Source organism: Phoxinus phoxinus (assembly GCF_949152265.1).
Source record: "Phoxinus phoxinus genome assembly, chromosome: 20".
In the NCBI taxonomy this organism is placed as follows: Eukaryota; Metazoa; Chordata; class Actinopteri; order Cypriniformes; family Leuciscidae; genus Phoxinus; species Phoxinus phoxinus.
This window is the reverse complement of record NC_136895.1, coordinates 5,292,268-5,312,801: the sequence shown is the minus strand read 5'-3', so window position 1 is coordinate 5,312,801 and position 20,534 is coordinate 5,292,268. Positions and strand designations below refer to the sequence as shown.

At 38.4% G+C, this 20,534-nt stretch overlaps 1 protein-coding gene across 4 annotated transcripts in view; it reads left to right on the top strand.

Annotated features, from left to right (window-relative positions):
• The first annotated feature begins 508 nt into the window (after positions 1-508).
• atp11b (ATPase phospholipid transporting 11B) overlaps positions 509-20,534 on the top strand; it is a 66,210-nt gene continuing 46,184 nt past the window's right edge. For all 4 annotated transcript variants that reach the window (XM_079592269.1, XM_079592268.1, XM_079592270.1 and 1 more), the window contains exons 1-6: positions 509-825; positions 16,984-17,100; positions 17,204-17,293; positions 18,366-18,446; positions 18,556-18,663; positions 18,795-18,923. In XM_079592269.1, coding sequence (XP_079448395.1) covers positions 799-825; positions 16,984-17,100; positions 17,204-17,293; positions 18,366-18,446; positions 18,556-18,663; positions 18,795-18,923 — 552 coding nt within the window. In that variant the 5' untranslated portion in view covers positions 509-798. The remainder of the gene's footprint in view (positions 826-16,983; positions 17,101-17,203; positions 17,294-18,365; positions 18,447-18,555; positions 18,664-18,794; positions 18,924-20,534) is intronic.

The window sequence follows — 20,534 nt, the reverse complement described above, 5'->3', positions numbered from 1 at the left end:
AATCAGAGAAGCGATGTCACTGCAAGACGGAGGGGACGTTATTCTGATCCAAGATTATTATGAGGAACATGAATATATAATGATGTGCACAGATGAATAATTTATATAGGAACACTGGAATATTAGCCGACATAAACAAAAACGATTGTCCATTTTGATTTCATGGTGACTTCAAGGCAATCAATAATGTGATGTCAAGTGACATGAAAATGACCTCATTATTTACTCAGCCTCATTCAAATGTCAAACCAAACCTGTATGATTTAATTGTCCTACTTCCGGCACTACTAGAAGAAAAAAAGAAACTGATATTAGGGTGTGGAACAACGTGGGGGAGTAAAATGATGTGACATAACGTTCATTTTTGGCACAGATATTCCTTTAAAGTAACGATTATGTGATGCCAGTGTCAGGAATATCAATGTCTACATTTAAGTCGACATTCTTTGTAGGGTAACACTGAAAAACACTCAGTTTAGTTTAGTAGAAGGAGGAATTCCTGTAGCACGTGAGACACAACTTTCAGCCGTTGATGCGGTGGTGCCGACGTCACTTCCGGGATGTTGTCAGTCAGAAGTCATCTCCGTCAAGCGCAGTCGGTGTGTGTTTGTGTTCGTGTTTGCACTTCACCGCACTGGGTTCGGGTGGCAGAATGGGCCGGGATCAGTGTGTTCGGGCTGCACACTTGTTTTGACGGTAATGCCGAGAGGAAGACTCGTCCGGGGAAGCAGTTTTATTGATGTTGCGGGGCATTGTGTCGGTGAAGCGGGCTAGCTCACTGCGCTAGCTCGAGACAGGATGATTCGCTGGATCCGACAACAGCTGGTACGATCCTTTTAAACTAGTTTATTATTACACAATCTCAGTGCTTTGGTGGTGCTTAGTCTTGTCAGTGCGTTAGCTCAAAGCTAGCGTGTAATGTCTGGCTAATCAAATCATTTCACAACTAATTAAATTACGTTTAATTAGACGCAGGTTGTCGTTTTGCTTAAATGAAACGATGTATATGTTGTAAGATGTCATCCGTTTTTATCCTGAAGCAGGTGGTCAGTTATTACGCTATTTTATGAGGGCATGAATAAAGAGTTAGTGTTATGGTTTTGTTTTTATATTGTTTTGGAGGGAAGCGCGAGGGGTTTGCAGCAAAGCTCGCGTGCACACGCCCCTCGTGATTGCGGATTGTTTATTATTTGTTTGTTTATGTTTTGATTCAGTTGATGACAGTTGTATTTCATAAATAATCTACGGACTTTTTTTCTGCAACAAATGTCACAAGTGATGCTTCTCATGCGCTTTAATAATATTTCTAAAAGTTTGAGCTTGACTTGTAATGTGTTGAGATTGACTTGTTGACTATGCTTTGAACAAACAAACCAAAAATTACAAAATGCTTTAGATATCTGAAATAAGCAGGCATAATATCGCTGCAGTGAATTCCTCTGTTCATCTGTCTTTTCTGATATATTTGTAAGCTGTAGCTGTTAGATATATGTGGAGCCCCGTAATGGAAAAATATGTGATGGGAGGAAAAACATATTGCTTTTGAGTTTTAAGTCAATGCTTTTGAGTTTTAAAAAAAACGATTGCATTCTTTTGCAAAACAGTTGCGTTTTTTCTCACAACTGTGTTGCGACAAGAAATTTAATTTGCTCGCAAATTAAAAACAGACTTTGCGTTCACTCGCAAAATATTCGCATTTTCTCGCAAAACCGTTGTTCCTCTGACAAACTTTGTGTTTTCTCGCAAAACTGTTGTATTCCTTCCAAAACCTTTGCATTAGTTTGAAAAATATTAACGTTTTCTGGCAAAACTGTTGCATTCCTTAAAAAAAACTTTTGTTCATTTGAAAATATATTAACGTTTTCTCACAAAACTGTTGTTCCTTCCAAAAACTTTTGTTCGTTTGAAAAAATATTAACGTTTTCTCACAAAACTGTTGTATTCCTTCCAAAAACTTTGCATTAGTTTGAAAAATATTAAAGTTTTCTCACAAAACTGTTGCGTTCCCCTGACAAACTTTGTTTTCTCGCAAAACTGTTGTTCCTTCCAAAAACTTTTGTTCGTTTGAAAAAATATTAACGTTTTCTCACAAAACTGTTGCGTTCCCCTGACAAACTTTGTGTTTTCTCGCAAAACTGTTGTATTCTTTCCAAAAACGTTGAAAAAGATTAACGTTTTCTGGCAAAACTGTTGCGTTCTCTAGTCTAGAGAAATCAAAAGCACTGAAATGTTTTTTCCCTCCCTCCTCATATTATTTCCATCACGAATGTTTTGCCAGCGAACGGAAAGTTTCTCAGGGAATCACAAAAGGTTTGAGAAAGCATTGAAATAATGTTTCCTTTGATTAATAAATGTATTTTCATGGTCATAAAATGCCCTAATATGAGCAAAAATCCTTTACCAATCAGGCCCACACTTCTCGTACCTCGAGGACGTGGTTGTTCAGCACAGTAATAGTTTTATTACTTATTAGACGAATACAATAAAACATCTTTGCTGTACTTCTACAGTTAGCCTATGTTTTAAGAAACGGTGGCATTACACTTATGGATGATAGTTCGCTGTATAACTAATCAGTTTCCACTTGGTATTGCTCATATGAGAATGATGTCAGGCATCTGCACCCAGTGTGTGTGTGTGTGTGTGTGTGTGTGTGTGTGTGTGTGTGTGTGTGTGTGTGTGTGTGAGCATGTGTGTTAATGTTCAAACGACAACCGTAAATAGCTTTGTAAATGAAGTCGTTTCCTCAATTGAAGAAAATAGTTTCAATATTGTATATAGGCTAGTTTAGAGCTGTTAATCGCATCCAAACCCATATAAATATGGGTTGTATATGTAAATACACACACTTATACACACATTTATATACTGCGTAATATATATTTTTATATCATTTATATTATATAGGCTATATATAAATAACACATTTTTCTTGAATATATACATGCATGTGTGTATATTTATATATACAAAATAATTATACACAGTACACACACACATATATATTATGTAAACAAACTTATATTTTGGATGTGATTAATCGTTTCTCAGCTCTACAGTAATATTTCCTTATTTTGATGGTTCCTGCACTTCTCAGATGGTTTACAGAATGGATGTAAAAGGTAAACCAGTGATTTATGTGATCAGGTCTGTGCGTCTGAAGGTTGTCGTCTTGACTCAGGAAGTGTGTTTGATGTCAGTGGTGTTGTTAGACCGAGCCTGTGGCTGCACACTTGCGTTTGACTGTACGTGTTCAGTGGCGATGCAGTTGGGGGCACAGAACCACAGATCTGTGTTTTCCTCATGAGTCGGGAGTCTTCTCTTCTCTGTAATTGGGTTTGGAGTTGGACTGACTGAGTGTTTGGTATATTTATACACGACTGTGGAAATGAAATGAAGGCCTGCGGGGCAGTGTTGCAATTAAAGAGGTTTCTGAACTTCCCTCATGCGACAGCACTGAGATGACACAGACTGCCCAGTGTTTATTGTAATGTTAATGTCGAATATGAGCATCCAGTGAATAGGTGTTTTTTAAGTGTGTTGTTCATATTATAGCTCAAGTCGTCATATTTCGGTAACACACCTTGTGGATTCAGCGCCTCTCTCTTTTACACACATTATTGCGTATCCTAAAAACACCTCTGCACCAGTGCATCTGTGTCTCCCTTAAAGAGAAACCCTATTCACCCCAAACACTCAAGCTCTGTCATTATTTACTCATGTCCTTGCAAACCCATAAGACTTTTGTTCATCGTCAGAACACAAATGAAGATATTTTAAGTCAAGTCATCTTCATTTATATAGCGCTTTTAACAATGTAGATTGTTTCAAATCAGCTTTACAGAGATAAACGTATAATTTAAGGTAACGGATTGTTTTGGCTTTATAGCGGTTCTTGAATAAAGATATTTTCCAGCTAAAGTTAGTTTTGATTGATTCACTTCCGATCATTAGTTATTAAATTAGAGCCCGCGGCACTATGGCCCTGTTTACACGAGAACGCCCGCGGGTGAAAACGTACAAATATTTTATCAGATGTGCCTTTCGTTTAGACGGCGACGGCGTTTTTGGGGCTTAAAAACGCAAAAAAGTGAAACCACCCTCCAGAGTGGAAATCTTAAAAACGCTCCACCGTCGCGTTCCCGTCTAAAGGGAAAAAACGCAAAAGTCTGCTAGACAGTGAACGCACCGATCACCGGCACACACAGTGCTTCACATCGCCACCTAGCTGCCTGGAGTGCACACTACATCGAATTTCACACACTTTTGCGTCACCATATGCACACAAATCCCCCCCAGAAGAGATCAGGTGTGCTCCTACTGTAGCCACATTCAAATCCAGACTCAAAACACATCTGTTCAGCTTTGCATTTACTGAATGAGCACTGTGCCACTGTTCGTCCGACTGTTTGCACTGCATTTTACTTTATTTAATTTTCTAAACTGTTTTAATTATTCTTATTTCTTTTGTTATTATTTTAATTTCTTCTATGTAAAGCACTTTGAATTACCACTGTGTATGAAATGTGCTATATGAATAAACTTGCCTTGCCCCCCCATAACGTTCGTCTAAATGCAGAATAAAAAGTGATAATGCAACGCCACTTTTGCGTTTTCTCTTCAGATCGTTTCTGTGTAAACATAAGACGACGACACCGTTCTCTCTACACAGACTTTAAACTGAACCTGTGAGAAACACTGATGGCGCTCACGTGCGCATCAATAATTAATTATATAGTTATGTGCGTTTGAATATATGTGCGTAATTCTCTACAAACCAAGCCTATACAAACTACTTGTCCTGCCTATAAATTTGATACAGAATTTTATTTTATCACTTCGGGGGAGATACGCGAATTTTCCACAATGCTTTATCTGTAGAGTAGTAAAGGGATCCTCCATAGGGAGAGGCTAGTTGGCACTTCAGCACTGCAGTGTCATCGGGTCCAGGCGAAGGTCCTTCCTCAGATCTGGATACGGCCTGGATCCGGCAGGCTGCGGGAAAACCTTGGGATAAACAGACACTAAAATTAGTAGGGGTGGGAATCTTTTACCATCTCACGATTCGATTCGATTCCGATTCTTGAGGCCACGATTCGATTCAAAATCGATTTTCGATTCAAAAAGATTTTCGATTCAAAACGATTCGATTCGATTATCATGTAGAACACAACCGGTGAAGACAAAAAAACATCTATATTTCTCAGTCAGACACAGTAACTTAAAGAATAACAAGTTATGAAAATAAAGTGCTTCTTTCAAAATGAATAATAGTCCTACCCCTAAGCTACCTGGCGATGAAGCAGCGATAGACCGAGTTTTTTTTTTTTTTTTGCCCTCTCGGAGTTGGCAGGGAGTTTCGTGAAGCACTGCAGTGTGCGTTGGTCTGCAGCTGCGGCTGACTGTACGTTCACACCGCCGCCGACTTGAGCTGCAAAAAAGCTATGGCCGCCCTGTCAAGGACGCTTGTCAAAAAGTACGGGGAATCTTGTTGACGCGCGGCCGCTCTGACGTAGCAGCATTCACAATGAAATGTAAACAGAAAAAACAAGCAATGCATTCGGCAGTTTAGGATATCGCACAAGATTTGTCAACGCAGAAAACGTTTCATCACTGGAGAGTTTTTTTCCCGACACCATCGTATTAATTGATTTTGATTAATATGCGCGGCCGGAGAGAGAGAGAGCAGACAGCGCTCGGGTGAGTGCGCGCGCGCGGCCGGCTCTCTCTCTCTGCTCGTTCTTATGCCCTGTCAAGCGCGCCCTGTTAAACTGACAGGACTTAAAACACATGCAAATGGTAGGAACGAAAGATCTCCCTCTCATCCATTTGCTTCCTTTTTGTTTTAGTGATTTGCCGCTCACGTCCCGTATAGGCTAGTTACAAAAATGGAGGCGAACAGCCAGCTGATTTTATTTATTTATTAAATCGATTCTTGGACATTTCAGATCGATTCTGAATCGTTGCAAATGAGAATCTAGATTCTTCTGTGAATCGATTTTTTTGGCACACCCCTAAAAATTAGCGTAGATGCCATTCTTCTTATGATGTAACGAGTACATCAGGATTTATGGGAAGTGTTCCCAGTTCCGGCTGACCTAATCTATGCAGCCTAATATTGAGTTATAGAAGTCTATAATGTGTTATGTGTATGCTAGGCCGAAGAGATGTGTCTTTAATCTAGCTTTGAACTGACAGAGTGTGTCTGCTTCCCGGACAATGGTAGGAAGACTGTTCCAGAGTTTTGGTGCTAAATAGGAAAAGGATCTACCGCCAGCAGTCGATTTTGATATTCTAGGTATTATTAAGTCGCCGGGATTTTGAGATCGCAATAGACGTGAAGGACTATAATGCGTTAAGAGCTCGCTCAAGTACTGCGGAGCTAAACCATTTAGTGCTTTGTAAGTGATCCGCAATATTTTCAGAAGAATGGACAGATTACTCGATTACTAAAATAATAGCCCTATACTGATAACAATTATTTTGTGGTGAAGTAAATACTACAGAAGAAAAAAAAGTTAGTTCAGGCAATAATTAAAAAAAGAAGTAAATTCTCAATACTCAATTCAATCGTGTAGAAATGAAAGCGTAAATATCAACGTTATAAAATTAAGTAAAATGAACTCAACTTTTCTGATACTGGTGTTCCCATCATGCACTGAATAATTCATGAGGTTGATTTCCAGCTGTATTTCCACTGTTGTATCATTGCTTTAGTTGTTAGGTTTAGTAACTTGACATTTTGTGACATTTTGGAGTTAATTTTCTACTCAAAATGACACATTCAAACACAAAAACAATCCATCAAATGTTACCGTCATTGTGTACCAAGTATTGAGGTCTCTGCGTTTACACACACGACTTCATTAATTACTTAGATGGTTTAATTCAATGTTATGTTGTCTGAGGGAAATGTATTGCAAAAGAAACTTCAACCAAATAGATATTACTCAACCTTTTACTAGCCAAGTTAAAATTACTTATTTTCTTTGTTACTTACACTCAACTTAGTCAAGTAGAGTTTACTTAATTCCATATGTGAAATTTACAAAAAAAAACATTTGTGCAAAAACTTGCCAAAGAAAAATTAAGTTTTACTTCTTTTTTTTCTTTTTTTTTCTCAGTGTAGTTTGACATATGTTACTGTATTTACTGTTTTTTTTTCTTATTAGATTGAGTAAATGCTCTCTCAAAACATTAACTTAACTTTTGAACATTAGTGTGCATCAGTATAATGATTACAGCAGACGTGTGTGTTTTTTCTGTGAAGTCTTTAGCTTGATGTGTGTGTGTGTGTTCAGGTGCTTGTTTCTGTCTATTATCATCCATGTATGATTGATTCATATCTAAAGAAGACGAGGATGTCATGGTTGAGTCTTGGCCTTTAAACAAGTCAATAAACACCTACTAACCTCCCACTACATCCTAGCACTGGTGTGGGTTTTGCAAGCACTCAGAATTGGGCTAGAGAAAAGAAATCAAGCTCGTGTTTAAATGAGTTGATCAGTTTATGCAGAGATTTACTGAATTGCCTGTAAAGTGATCTTCTCTCTCGACAGTTTAGCACTCCTCCTTCCATCCACCCTCATTTACACAAGGCTGCTAATGTTTCTTCATGTGTGTGTGTGAGTGTGTGTGTGAGTCACGGGAAGTGTCAGGGCAGAGCACTAAAGCCTAATGTGATCTGTGTGCTTTTCTGGTGCCAACGTCATCTTGCACACACTCGTTTCCAGCACACCGGCACATCACCACTCGCAACACATCACCATATAGCCGACATACCCTTTTCTTTTAATATGTTTGTTTAATGTGATCATTCAATATTTCATTGAATATATTGTATGTAAATGTGGTTAGATGTTCTTACTATGAGTGAATGCTCTTGTTCAGAGTGCTTGCCTGGTGAGGTGTTAATGTAAATACGGTAGATATGTATGTGTATGTAAACAGAAAGGACATCTGGTGTGTGTCATAATATTGGATCTGTGCATTTAGGAATGGGCGATATGGCCTAAAATCCATATTGCGATATACATTGCAGCCTCTTGCGATAACGATATATATCATGATAAAAATTATAATAAAACCATTTCAGAACAGGTTACACAGACCCTAAGGAAAGCCAAACAACTGCTAAATGTTTTGTTTTTTTAAGAAAGAAAGAAACAGTTTATGTAGTTTTGAGAAAATGTATTGTGCAAAACTGTAATTATACAACATAATGTTGCAGATAAATCAAAGTACACTAGCTGCAGAGACTTTAAGTATCCCTAATGTTTATATTATGGCTAGCAGATTATGAAACCCCAAATTCAAAATTAGAATATTGTGAAAAGGTTTTCATAAAGCTGTAAGCCATAATCATCAAAATTATAACAAATAAAGGCTTTTAAGATCTCACTTTGCATGTAATGAGTCTATATAATATATTAGTTTCACCTTTAAAGAAAATGCTTCAAGTATAAAAGTTTGTTTACAGTAGTGCCATGCCATAGACAGTAACAAGTGCAGAACAGTGCAGAAGGCACTCGAAATCAAATGTAGTTTTAGTTTTGCTATTTTTTTAAAGGACACAAAAGATGCAAAGAGCAGAAAAACTGATGTCTTCTCAGTTAAAAAGCAACACAACGAATCTTAAAATCGGGCACACACAGAGATGTTGTGTTTACACCACTTGTGAATACGCGCTGGTATTCAGTGACGTTTAGTTTTGAGGTGGTAGAACAGATTAGTCGTGTGCAGGGGCGATTCCAGGATATTTTAAATGGGGGGGCACAGGGGGGACCAAGAACCAGTCAGGGGGGGCCAATCAGAAAATTCAACTGAAAATAAATACTGGTTTAGAAAATATTAAGCATGATCACCAAAATCTTGTGCAATGCCACGTGCTCTAATATAGATGGTATTACATTTTTCTTTTTTGCATGGATTAGGGGTTCTCAAACTTTTTGGAGCCAGGGACCCCTTATAAGGGAAATAATTTTCCACACAAAAATTTCCACTGTAAAAAAAATGCCTTTCTTACTTAGTATTTTAGTCTTGTTTCCAGTCCAAATATCTCAAAATTCTTAAATCAAGATGCATTTACTAGAGGAGTAAAATTACATAAGATATTAAGTTTTGTTTTCTGGGGAAATAAATCAAAATTAAGTGAGTTTTTGCTTAAAACAAGCAAAATTATCTGCCAATGGGGTAAGAAAAACAATCTTGTTTCTGTTTGAATTAAGTTTTTTTTACCCAATTGGCAGATAATTTAGCTTGTTTTAAGCAAAAACTCACTTAATTTTGATTTATTTCCCCAGAAAACAAGACTTAATATCTTATGTAATTTTACTCATCTAGTAAATGCATCTTGATTTAACAATTTTGAGATATTTGGACTGGAAGTTAATGAGGGAGCGGGTACTGAAATATTTTTGCACAAATGGTCTTCACCCAGGGTCGTATGCAGAGTTTTCTAAATAGGCTACTGAGGTCTCAAAAGTGATCTTACTAGCGGGGTTCGGGGGCATGCCCCCCCGGGGATTTTTTGTCTTTCTTGATCTACACGTGCATTTTAAGGTGTTTTAAGGTAAAAATATTGGATAACTACAGCTTTCCAATTCCATTCGGTCTTTGTTATTCCAATACTTATACACATTTGAGGTACACAAATATAGCCTAGCCTATAATTTATACAATAATAATGGAAATATGTTTAATAGGTGATTGTGTTATTTAATTGCGCTTATATCCACTGTAATTAGCAAGGAAAACACATACAGTATATCGGTGTTAAATAGAAATACATTGTAAAATGTTATCCAGGTCTCATCCTGGGCACAGTATGCTGACCTGTAGCTATATTTCCTTTCCCAAAGCTGAGCTTTGGATACTTTTCATACTGATTGTTTCTATTATTCGTTTAAAACTTCTATCTAAAATAGCTGTTTAGTTTAGCTATTTAAATCTTATCTCGCACTTTATGACTGTTAACTGCAGCGTCGTGCGGGAATTCACACTGGGCTTGTAGCTTCGATATTTCAAAATATATTTAGTGTGTAACTTACATACTTTCCTCCTGTTTTAAAAACGCGCAACTATGCTTCCTCTTCGCGCGAGTCTCAAATCAAGCAGTGATTGACAGCGCTCCCTCCTGATTTAAAAACGCGCAACTGTGATCACTTCTTCTTCGCGTTCGCGCGAGTCTCAAATCAAACAGTGATTGACAGCGCTCTGGTCCAATGGTGCGGTGGGCATTTTCAGGTTGACAGCAAATCTAACCCAATGAGATTGGAGGGGGGGCACCAGGGGGGGCCAATCATATTCCAGGGGGGGCCGGTGCCACCCCGTGCCCCCCCTCTAGACACGCACTCTGTATAGTCTGTATAGTTTGCTGCTGCTCGTCGGACGGCTTAAATCCGAACCAAGTCCAAATAATGGATGTTGCACCGATCTTTTTCACCAGCTCCTCTGTTTCGCTGTCGGCCATGTTTACTCAAGATGACGACGAGTATGATGCGGTTCAGCCGGTTGCAGCTCGTGGCTCTAAATTTCGCGGGTAGATTGCGTCATCAACATGCATTATCGCGATAGTGCAATAGAATTAAAATCTCTATCGTAGGCCAATTTTGTATCGTTTATATCGCATATCGTTTATATCGCCCATTACTATGTGCATTAGATCCTGAAGTGTTACGGCAGCACAATAGAGTTCAACATTTGGGTTCCAGAAGTCAAAAACAATTGATATCCACAAAATATAAATTTTTAATGATCATTTTTAATGAAGCCATCAGCTCGCACTATCGCACTAAAGTTTGCAAAGCTATTTCATACCTACTAAACACGATAACTGCTGTTTCTTGAACGTTGCGGTGTGATTTAGTCAAAGGTGTCATGCGTGAGATGCTGTAAAACATGCGATACGCGAGCACAACCATTATAGACGTCCTCCTAGTGTTTACTAGGGCTGGGTATCGAATCGTCGTTCACAAAGACCCGCCCCCTTTAGTTACTGTTGCTATGTCCGACAAGCTCTCGGCGCCGCTCACACACACACCATGTTCTCACGCAGTGAACAACACATCGTGGAGCAGCGATGACACTGACAGACACAGATCAGGTTACTTTTGATATTAAACAAAGTCTCACCTTTCAAATGTTGTCATTTTTTTAAAGAAATTTAACAATAAATAGCGTTTTGTGGCTCTTTAATGTGTGTGACAGATCGCTGTGTCGCCTCAGTTAAAGCCGCTCGTGAACCGATCATCTCTTCCTTCTAGTTCATTTATAGCATCAAATAAACATGAATGAACATCAGAAGGAATGTTGTTTTAACCGCGGGATTTCGATTGGCAAGCTCTAAATTCGATTCAAATTCGATTTTGATTCTAAATTCAATTTCGATTCCCGATTCGACTCAATGAATATAGATTTAATACAAATCCTATATTTATAAAAAAAAAAAAAACATGGTTAATTAATTAAAAAAAAAAAAAAATTAAGAAACTTTTTTTATTTTAGGTACATAAAAAAAAAACTTCAAAAATGCATACAATGAATGGACAGGATTTTGATGCAAGATGAAAAATTGATGCTGAAAATTGGACGAGTCAGAACAGCCGCTTGCCTTGATCAGTCAGGACAGGATCAGGTTATGTTTAAGAGAAAACTAACATCTCACAGCATTAGAGGGAACATGGACGGCTGCACGGCTATAGTGTAGGAAAACTAATACTGGCTTTTGGGTGATAGATAAATGGATAAATAAATAATTATTGGAAAAAAATAGATTTGTGGCCTTTGAGAATCTATTTTGAATCGACCACATTTAAAAATACGATTAATCAAAAAATCAAAAAATGTTTTGCCCAGCCCTAGTGTTTACATAGAAAAACATTGGCACATTCCCAACCAGGCCAACAAATATACATAATACAGGCATTTGCATCATGTATGCAGAGATATGGTACCCGCATCTTCAATAAAGTCAGCTTCCACTTTTTTTTTTAAAGATACAGAAAAATATGTGTGTTAGGAAATATTGGTTCAAAATCGTGATTAAAATGGTCGTGATATAGTGTTGTTTGTCCATGACACACAGCCCTAGTGTGAACATAGATACTACCTGAATTTTCAATGGTTTTTGAGGTTGGCCAGATGTGTCCCAGATTAGCTGTGAGTGTGCAGGTGCTGCGGGATCTAGACGGGTCAGTCCAGGACGAGTCTGCGATGGCCCTCCTCAAGCCTCATTAGCTGACTCTTCCCAAACCAGCGTTTAATTAAAGCTGCTTTACTCGTTCTTCATAATGAGTCACAGGCGCTTACGCAATGTGCAGGGCAGATGCACGCCCTCTCAAACTGTCTCTAGGTAACTGGGAATTAAGCCTGGATATAGCCGACACACAGCGGTGCGTTACATTTATCTGTTGCTCTGCTTTGGTCTTCTCACTGTATATTTACACGCTTTTCTGTGTAAGGATCGGATCTGAGAAGAGATGTGGCATCACTTGTTCTCCAGTTAATTTGATATGCTTAATTATCCGCCTTGTTGTGCTCATTTATTACAGCCTGTGCCTCATTATCTCTATAATGTGGATTATTAGCGCATGAGGGGAACATTTTTTTTCTCTCTATTAACAAATAAAAGAACAGAGTCATGGGTCACAGAAACTGTTAGTTTTGTGCATTGCAATTATTGAAGTACTGGATCAAATATCCCTCCTAATTTTATTTTATTTTTTTTAAACCACCCCACACCCTTTTAAATTTCTACTCAATAAAATATTTTCAAGTTTGGCATAACTAGAAAGATGCATATTCATTAAAAACAACCAAATACTAAGAAATATCTTCATTGTTATTTGTTTTAGCTTATTTTAATGCTTGTTTTGTTTAGTTTTATAGTCTATATTGATTTTTAAGTCTATTTATAAGTCTATAATGAAGTATTTATTGATTTTATAAGTCATCTTGAGAACCTGCTTTAGAAGTAGTGATAATTTTGTCAGATATTTTTATATTCTTTGTCCTTTGTCGAATGTCCTGTTTGGTTTTTATCGTATTTAGTCAACCTATCTCGTTTTATTTTAGTCTAAGTCAATGAAGTCTTGAGGTCCGTTTACACCAAGGACGATAACTATGATGATAAAGATATAAATATAAAAGAATAGCAGAGTACACATCACAATGATAACGGCACAGAGAAAAAAATATTGTTGGAAACGCTTTCAGAACGATTTTTTACAGCTGATGAACGATAAAAACTTTGACAGCCAATCAGAATCCATCCTGCTTTGGAGAGCTCGAGCATTTAAAGTGACGGACGTCAAAACTGTTGTAATAAACAGAATAATTCATATAGTTATCATATATTGTTATCTATAGTTACCGTTCTTGGTGTAAACAGTCTTTTGTCGTGCTGTATATTGTATAATGCTTAATATGATGATCACAATTATTTTGCTCAAAATTGTTATCGTGATTACTGATCAGAAAGTTAATTTTACATTTCTTCTGAATTATTGCACTTTCACCCATAAGCACGAATCAAGGACGTCAACTCATGCGCATGGTTTATTTACTCCTCTAGTTTCCTGATTGTTTTTATATTATCCTACGAATTGACACACACACACGCACACACACACACACACACACACACACACACACACACACACACACACACACACACACACACACACACACACACACACACACACACACACACACACACACACACACACACACACACACACACACACACACACACACACTCTCTCTACTTATGAAAAATGAAAAACCTCAAGAGCTTCTCTCCAAAAGCTAAAACAGTGAAATTCCTAAAATTGTTTATTTTAATAATATTAATTCCAAATTATGTTAATGTTTTAAAAAGGTCGATAAACATTTTTTCATCACAGTTTTCATCAAATTACCCATCAAAATACCCATTTCAAACCATTTTAACATCCACTGATTAATACAAAGCATTGTTTCTGGGGGGAAAAAAGCAGATTAAAATGTATTCAACTGAACGGAAATTCACCACAGAAATAGTTGCATGACATTGTGTTTTGTTGCAAAAAAAATGCTCAGAAAAGTACTTAGAACGAAATAAAAATTCATCTAGGCCTATTTTAAACCTTCATGTTATAATTCGCCTACTTGTATTATAATATGCCTTAAAAGTATATACTATACTTTTTTTGTGAAGAAAAAGTGCATACTTTTGAGTGTGTAGCAGAGGAGTAGACATTTGGGACATACTATAATATTGCATCTTTAACGGTTGCTCTGTCGCATCCTGTCACTCAAACTGGCCAATCATCTTCTCACAGATAAAATCCTCCACATTTAATTTCCAACCGTATCAGAGAGAAATGCAGAAGCACGTTGATCTGCAGTCGCGGGTCTTTCATGCGGAGACTCTCCCCTTATTAATGCATAATGATGCATTTAAAGGTTAATGGCCAAACGGATCTTTATAAAAACATAATGACATTAAATAAATATTTTTCTATCAGGATAAACTTTGAATAGTCTCTCAAACCTTTATCTAAACCTCTCATCGTCGGTCGCGCATATCCGCCATGTTTTGTAGGTTTTTTTTAACACTTTTTACTCGTGTTTGTAGTTCCTCCTCCAAAGCGCAATGGATTGTGGGTAATATGAGCCAGTTTAAGAGTGAGCACGGATCCACACTTCGGAAATCCACTTTGGGACACCCACATTTTAATCTCACACACTGTTTAGGGTTTGTGACCGATTCATCCGTGTATCTTTTTCCTACTTTTTTTTTTCTATAGTACGTCACTATACTGAAAAAAATATCTGTGGTTACTTCTGTTTGTGACGAAATATGTGGTGTGCCAGGCGGCTTACTTCCTCAAAAAAATGTTTTATGTATTCTTTAAACGTATTAGTTCACTCTCCGAACAAATCTATGAATCCCTCAACATGGATGGGTAATCGCAGCACAGTTTTTGAGAAAAGGAGCACAAGATGTTGATGTTGGCACATAGAATGAGTTCCTGCATCTTGGAAAGTGTAGAGGGGAAATGGAAACACAAAGGATGAGTCCAAAGATTCAGACTGTAATTGAATGCATGTGTTTCCCTGCCTTCTCTGGGCACGATTCAGTGGAGGACACACGCCAGCTGTTCAGATTTCAGGAGCTACCGGAGAACGGTTTGCATAAAGCACCAGGTGGACTGAGAGTTTGTGTCTATGCAAAGAGCCGCCACATGCTTTGGTGTCCCAACAGGTCAAACATATTTTTAATTCCCCCCCAAAAAAACATTTCTAAAGAATGTTCTCATCATTTTTTTTCTTCTTAAAAGTGAAATTTTATGTGCAAAACGGGTCTATTGTCAATAGTGTAGTGAAGCATGAAGCACAGCTCACACTGAAGTCACTTTCAAACCAAACATCTTTCTGCTGGTGAACACGCCCAACTTAAACACGAGTGAAATCTGCGTCCTCGCGTGACACTGGCTCCCAATCATGTGGATTCCTATCAGAATGACTGGATTTCCCCTGTGAAGTGTCTTTCTGTGCATGACGCGTGTCCTGGTATTTACGTAAAGCAGCACTCGGACACAAAATAAATGTGTTTTGGTGCACAGTAAAGAAAACACATTGGCAAGTTTTGAACTCAAGTGTCCTCTAGACAGTTAAATATTGTCCACATTTTCTATGATTGTTATAGTGATCTGCAACCGATGCAAAAAGGTGGCCTTTGAGTTGATCAGGGAGTCTTCAGCAAGAACCTCCATCAGATCAGATTTATTTTATGATTCATTTTTATTTTTGAAGCCGAGATAGATTGCTAATAAGAGACAGATATCAGCGCCACACACGAGTCCCACGACGGATATAAAGGAATAAGGACATTTAATTTGACTGAACAACACACAAGTGCTGTATTACTCGCACGGGACAGTTTATTAGACGAATGAAGCTTGTGCGGTAACGCAGCGCTGTCTCACTCGCTCTACACTATCACACTAAACTGCATTTGAGTGTGTTGAAAGTTATAATGTTATTCTGTGTGTTAGTTTGTCTGTATGAGACTCGCAGTAATCTAGATCAACATTAGAATAACATACAGATCATATTCTAACATTTCATCATGTTGAGCTATATAACATTGATTAGTTTTATGTACATTTGCTCACCCGTCTAATAAAGTACATGTAAGAGCGTCTCTGTCGAGTGGAAGTTAGTCGCGGACGCTAGCTCTCGGCGTTTTGAAAACTCCACGCTGATATTGATCCTCGTTTTAGTTCTCCTTTTGTCCCAAAGTCTGCTTGCCATGTTCATAATGTTTGAACGAAACAACAACAGCGTGAGCGCGCCGCTAGACTTTATGCAGTTGTCCACGTCTGTCGCCATGGTTACTATGGCAGAACGAGCGGAAACCAGGGATAACGCGGATATTACGTCAGTGACAGGCGACCAGTGAACGGGGATGAGCCATTATTTAAAATGGGAATTTCTCTGAAATTAAAAATCTTTGGGAACTTTTGGGATATTGTAAGTACACAACTGCAGGAAATATATCACACTGTGCAAGTGATTTTTGGATGTTTTAATACAAAAATCGTACATATTACACCTTTAAGCTCTTTCTTATAAAGATTTTCATGAATCCGACTCCTGATTTCCACACACAGTCCAAGTCTGAGTCACATGTGTGCGTCTGAAAGCAATAGCAATTCAATAGTAAGTGATTTAACTCTCGTGTGCCGTGAAAGTGCTTCCCATAATGAATTGTTTGCTGCACACTGGCTGAATTAATAATGACTTTGGCAGAGCGTTATGCGCGGCCATCAGGCTCTCAGCTTTCAGCTTACCATTTTTCCATAAGCTTTAAGATTATATCGCTCTTTCAGCAACAGATACTACGTTTTCTATATATATATATATATAGCTCTAGATGAAATTTTGAGCATGTTGTCGATTCCTCTGGCCTGACCCGTCTCTCCTCATCTCTTCCAGGGCTTTGACCCTCCCCATCAGAGTGACACACGCACCGTTTACATAGCAAACAAGTTCCCCCAGCATGGCCATTATATTCCTCAGAGGTTTGCAGACAACAGGATCATTTCCTCCAAGGTAAGAGAGCAGATCTACAGTCATGTGACTCACGTGTGCATGCGTTTCGTAAGAATTTGACAGTGAAATCCTCCACACTGTTGTTGTTGTTTTCTCTTTCTAGTACACCGTATGGAACTTTGTGCCCAAGAATTTGTTTGAGCAGTTCAGAAGAATTGCCAATTTTTATTTTCTCATCATCTTCTTGGTTCAGGTAAGCTCTCAGTTCACTCATAACCTAATTCATATTCACAAGATGCGATTTGGAAATGCAAATCGCACTGGTATATTTGACTTGTGCATCTGATTTGTGCAATTGTTAATCTAATTTTGCGAATATAAATATGATTGCAAATCATAGTTTGTGAATATGAATTAGTTTGAATAAATTGCTGTTTGCATTTATACAAGCTTTCTTGTGAATGTGAATTAGCTTGCAGATTTGTCACTAATATTTTGTAAATAAATACATTTTGAGGCTATGTTAGCTCCATAATCCTTGGTTTGGAAAGATAATGCGGGTTCAGCATCATCAGTGTTGGATGTTTTCCAGTAAGTAAAGATTATGTTCACTGCAAACACAGCGGTCATATGTACTATATGCACATAAGTACTACATGACAACAAGCACTGGTCATCTGTCAGTCTCTCTGTATCATGAGAGCAGGAAATCACATTAATTACACTCTACATTTGTGTTATTTTACTTTAAATGATAGTATAATGTACAAAGGGCTGCCCAGATCGACTATTCACGTGTTTGATATTAATTTAATTACTTAAATTATCGGAAAATGTGTTGAGTTTCAGAGCTGACAAAGAATATTATATGTAACATTGCTAACATTACAGATAAATGCTAAACCAGAATAATGAGACTTTTAAGTGTAAAATAAGCACTCAAGCGCACACATAAAGCTTGCCACAGCACACCGGCTAAAGTATTGATTATGAATGTGTCAGGAAAACAGCAGAGAGACATACTTTAATGATGTATTAATAAATGAGTGTCTTCTGAGTCCGTGTCGACTGCAGAGATAGAGAGAAATGAGTCAGAAAGCACTGTACTAATTCAGCTTCCACTCTCCGCACCAACACTTGGATACGTGCTTAATAATAGCGCACAACATTCACTAAGTTAGCATTATCATAAGGCCATATAAAATGGCTAACGTTACGTGCATGCTTCAAATGTAAGCCATGTTTGAGGCTTCCTTGTTCTGCCAAAGGACATGTCTGTGGACACTGAACACTGTTTCTAACCTGATACTCTCTCTCCCCTACAGTTGATGATTGACACACCCACTTCCCCTATAACTAGTGGACTTCCCCTGTTTTTTGTCATCACAGTAACTGCCATCAAACAGGTGAGCGCATGAGCATTCTCCAAATGTGGTGTTTTGACAGCGTATGCACCGTGTGATTGGAGGATAACCATTTAGGTGTGTTTTCTCTTAATCCTGCTCACACACGCAGGGGTTTGAAGACTGGCTGCGGCACAAAGCTGATAACGAAGTGAACGGAGCACCTGTGTTTGTTGTGCGCAGCGGCAGTCTGGTCCAGACCCGATCCAAGAACATCCGAGTGAGTTCAGGCCAACGCCACTGAGGATCTCGTTCGAAATACACCTCACACTCGCAGTCATGCTAATAAACACAATGGATCCATTTAATGATGCCATGTTGGTTGATCTTCCTCACACTGTGTTCTTGTAGGTTGGTGATATTGTGAGAGTAGCCAAAGATGAGACGTTTCCTGCAGATCTGGTGCTCTTGTCATCGGACCGGGCCGAGGGGACGTGCCACATCACCACCGCTAGCCTGGACGGAGAGACTAACCTGAAGGTCTGCTTTCTGCTCATGAACACTGGACTTATCAGAGCGCTTAATGAATCAACATGTGACTCACTAACTGAACAAGTTGTCACTCTCAGCGATATCCATGCCTGGTTGACACCAGACCCTTCTCAGTTGTAACTGAGAGTGGGTCTGGGGAAGGTTCATTCACAGCCCATTTCCAAAGGGATGTCGCTCAAATGCCTCTGGGCGCAATTGGATAGACTTAAAACCAATCAGAACGATCGTCATCGTGTAAGCCCGCCTCGACGTTTGTGATTGGTGCTTTGATTTGTAAAAATTGGAAATGGGCTTGAATGGGCTCTTGGCCAGACGGACTTGCAGAGCAATTCTCAAATTTGCTGGAAGTTGGTCAGGGTTTTCCCAGGCTAGCGATATCCATATCCAAACGAGCCACTTTTAGTGTGAACTCAGTGTATTTTCTGACTGATTCTGCCACTAAGCTCTGCTGTCGGGTGTAGCGGTTAGACTGAGTTAGTCATGCACCGACATTTTGGTGAAATTGTTTTCGGCCCGAACAGCAACTTTTCAGTTTCGGCGGAAATGGTTCAAGTAGTGACGTTTAATTAGCGTTTATCCGATGGCGGTGCATTTTGACTGTTTCATGCACACAACATAAATAAACAACAACAGGTAAACACGTCAGCTGTGTGCAAAATATACATTTCTTGATTTTAATCGATACTGATATGGATTCTTAAATCTCAAGATCAAACTTTAAGTCTATAAGCTATTTTGAGGGGTTCAAGCGTGTAGCGCTGAAACCGTATTGTAATAAGCCATGATTATGAATCCGAGATTATTTCAAAAACCTTCGCAAACTAGTCCTAGGTTTCATAATTCTCAATTGCACAATTCTCGAGACTCTCTAGATCAATGTTTATCAAAAACATTTTTTTTAACTTTGGATAGCTATAGCTGGGGCATTTAGAATATAGGCATAGCCAAGTCCACCCAAAAGTCTATCAATCCTGAATGAAAACTCGAAACTTCACGAAAATAGGTGAGAATGTGACATGATTCTAAACAAGCATGCAAACTTTAATGGGGATCGGCCCATAGTTGAGGCTATAACTGTTGAGGCTATAACTGTTAAGGCGAGACACGGCAGGCAAAAACATAGTTTTTTTTTTACTGGTCAATTTTAGGATATTTGTCTTCTTTCAGACTTGTGGTGAAAAAAAAGTCAGAAATACACATTTAGGTGTTTATTTTACTAACTTTGTCTGTTTGCGTCTGTAGATTTCTCATAAATTCAACAAAAGTTGGCGTTATAAATCAACATGATCCGCAATCTCTGTCTGCTCCTGTCATCACACACACCGCTGGACATCTCTCTCTCTCCTGTACAATGTTGTCGATCCAAATATGCTAATTTCCTTTTAATCAGCAACCAATCGTGAAAGTAAAAGGGCTGAATGCGCAATCTCATTGGCTGATGATAAATCTTTAACGCCCGTTTTCTCAAAATGACTTTTCTCTCATTCTCCAAGTCCGAAATCTCCACTTCAGTCGCACCGATACACACCAAACCTTCCAGTCTTGTGCCTAGTTATATCATGAAGACATTTACAGAGGGATTTGTAAATATATTATTCC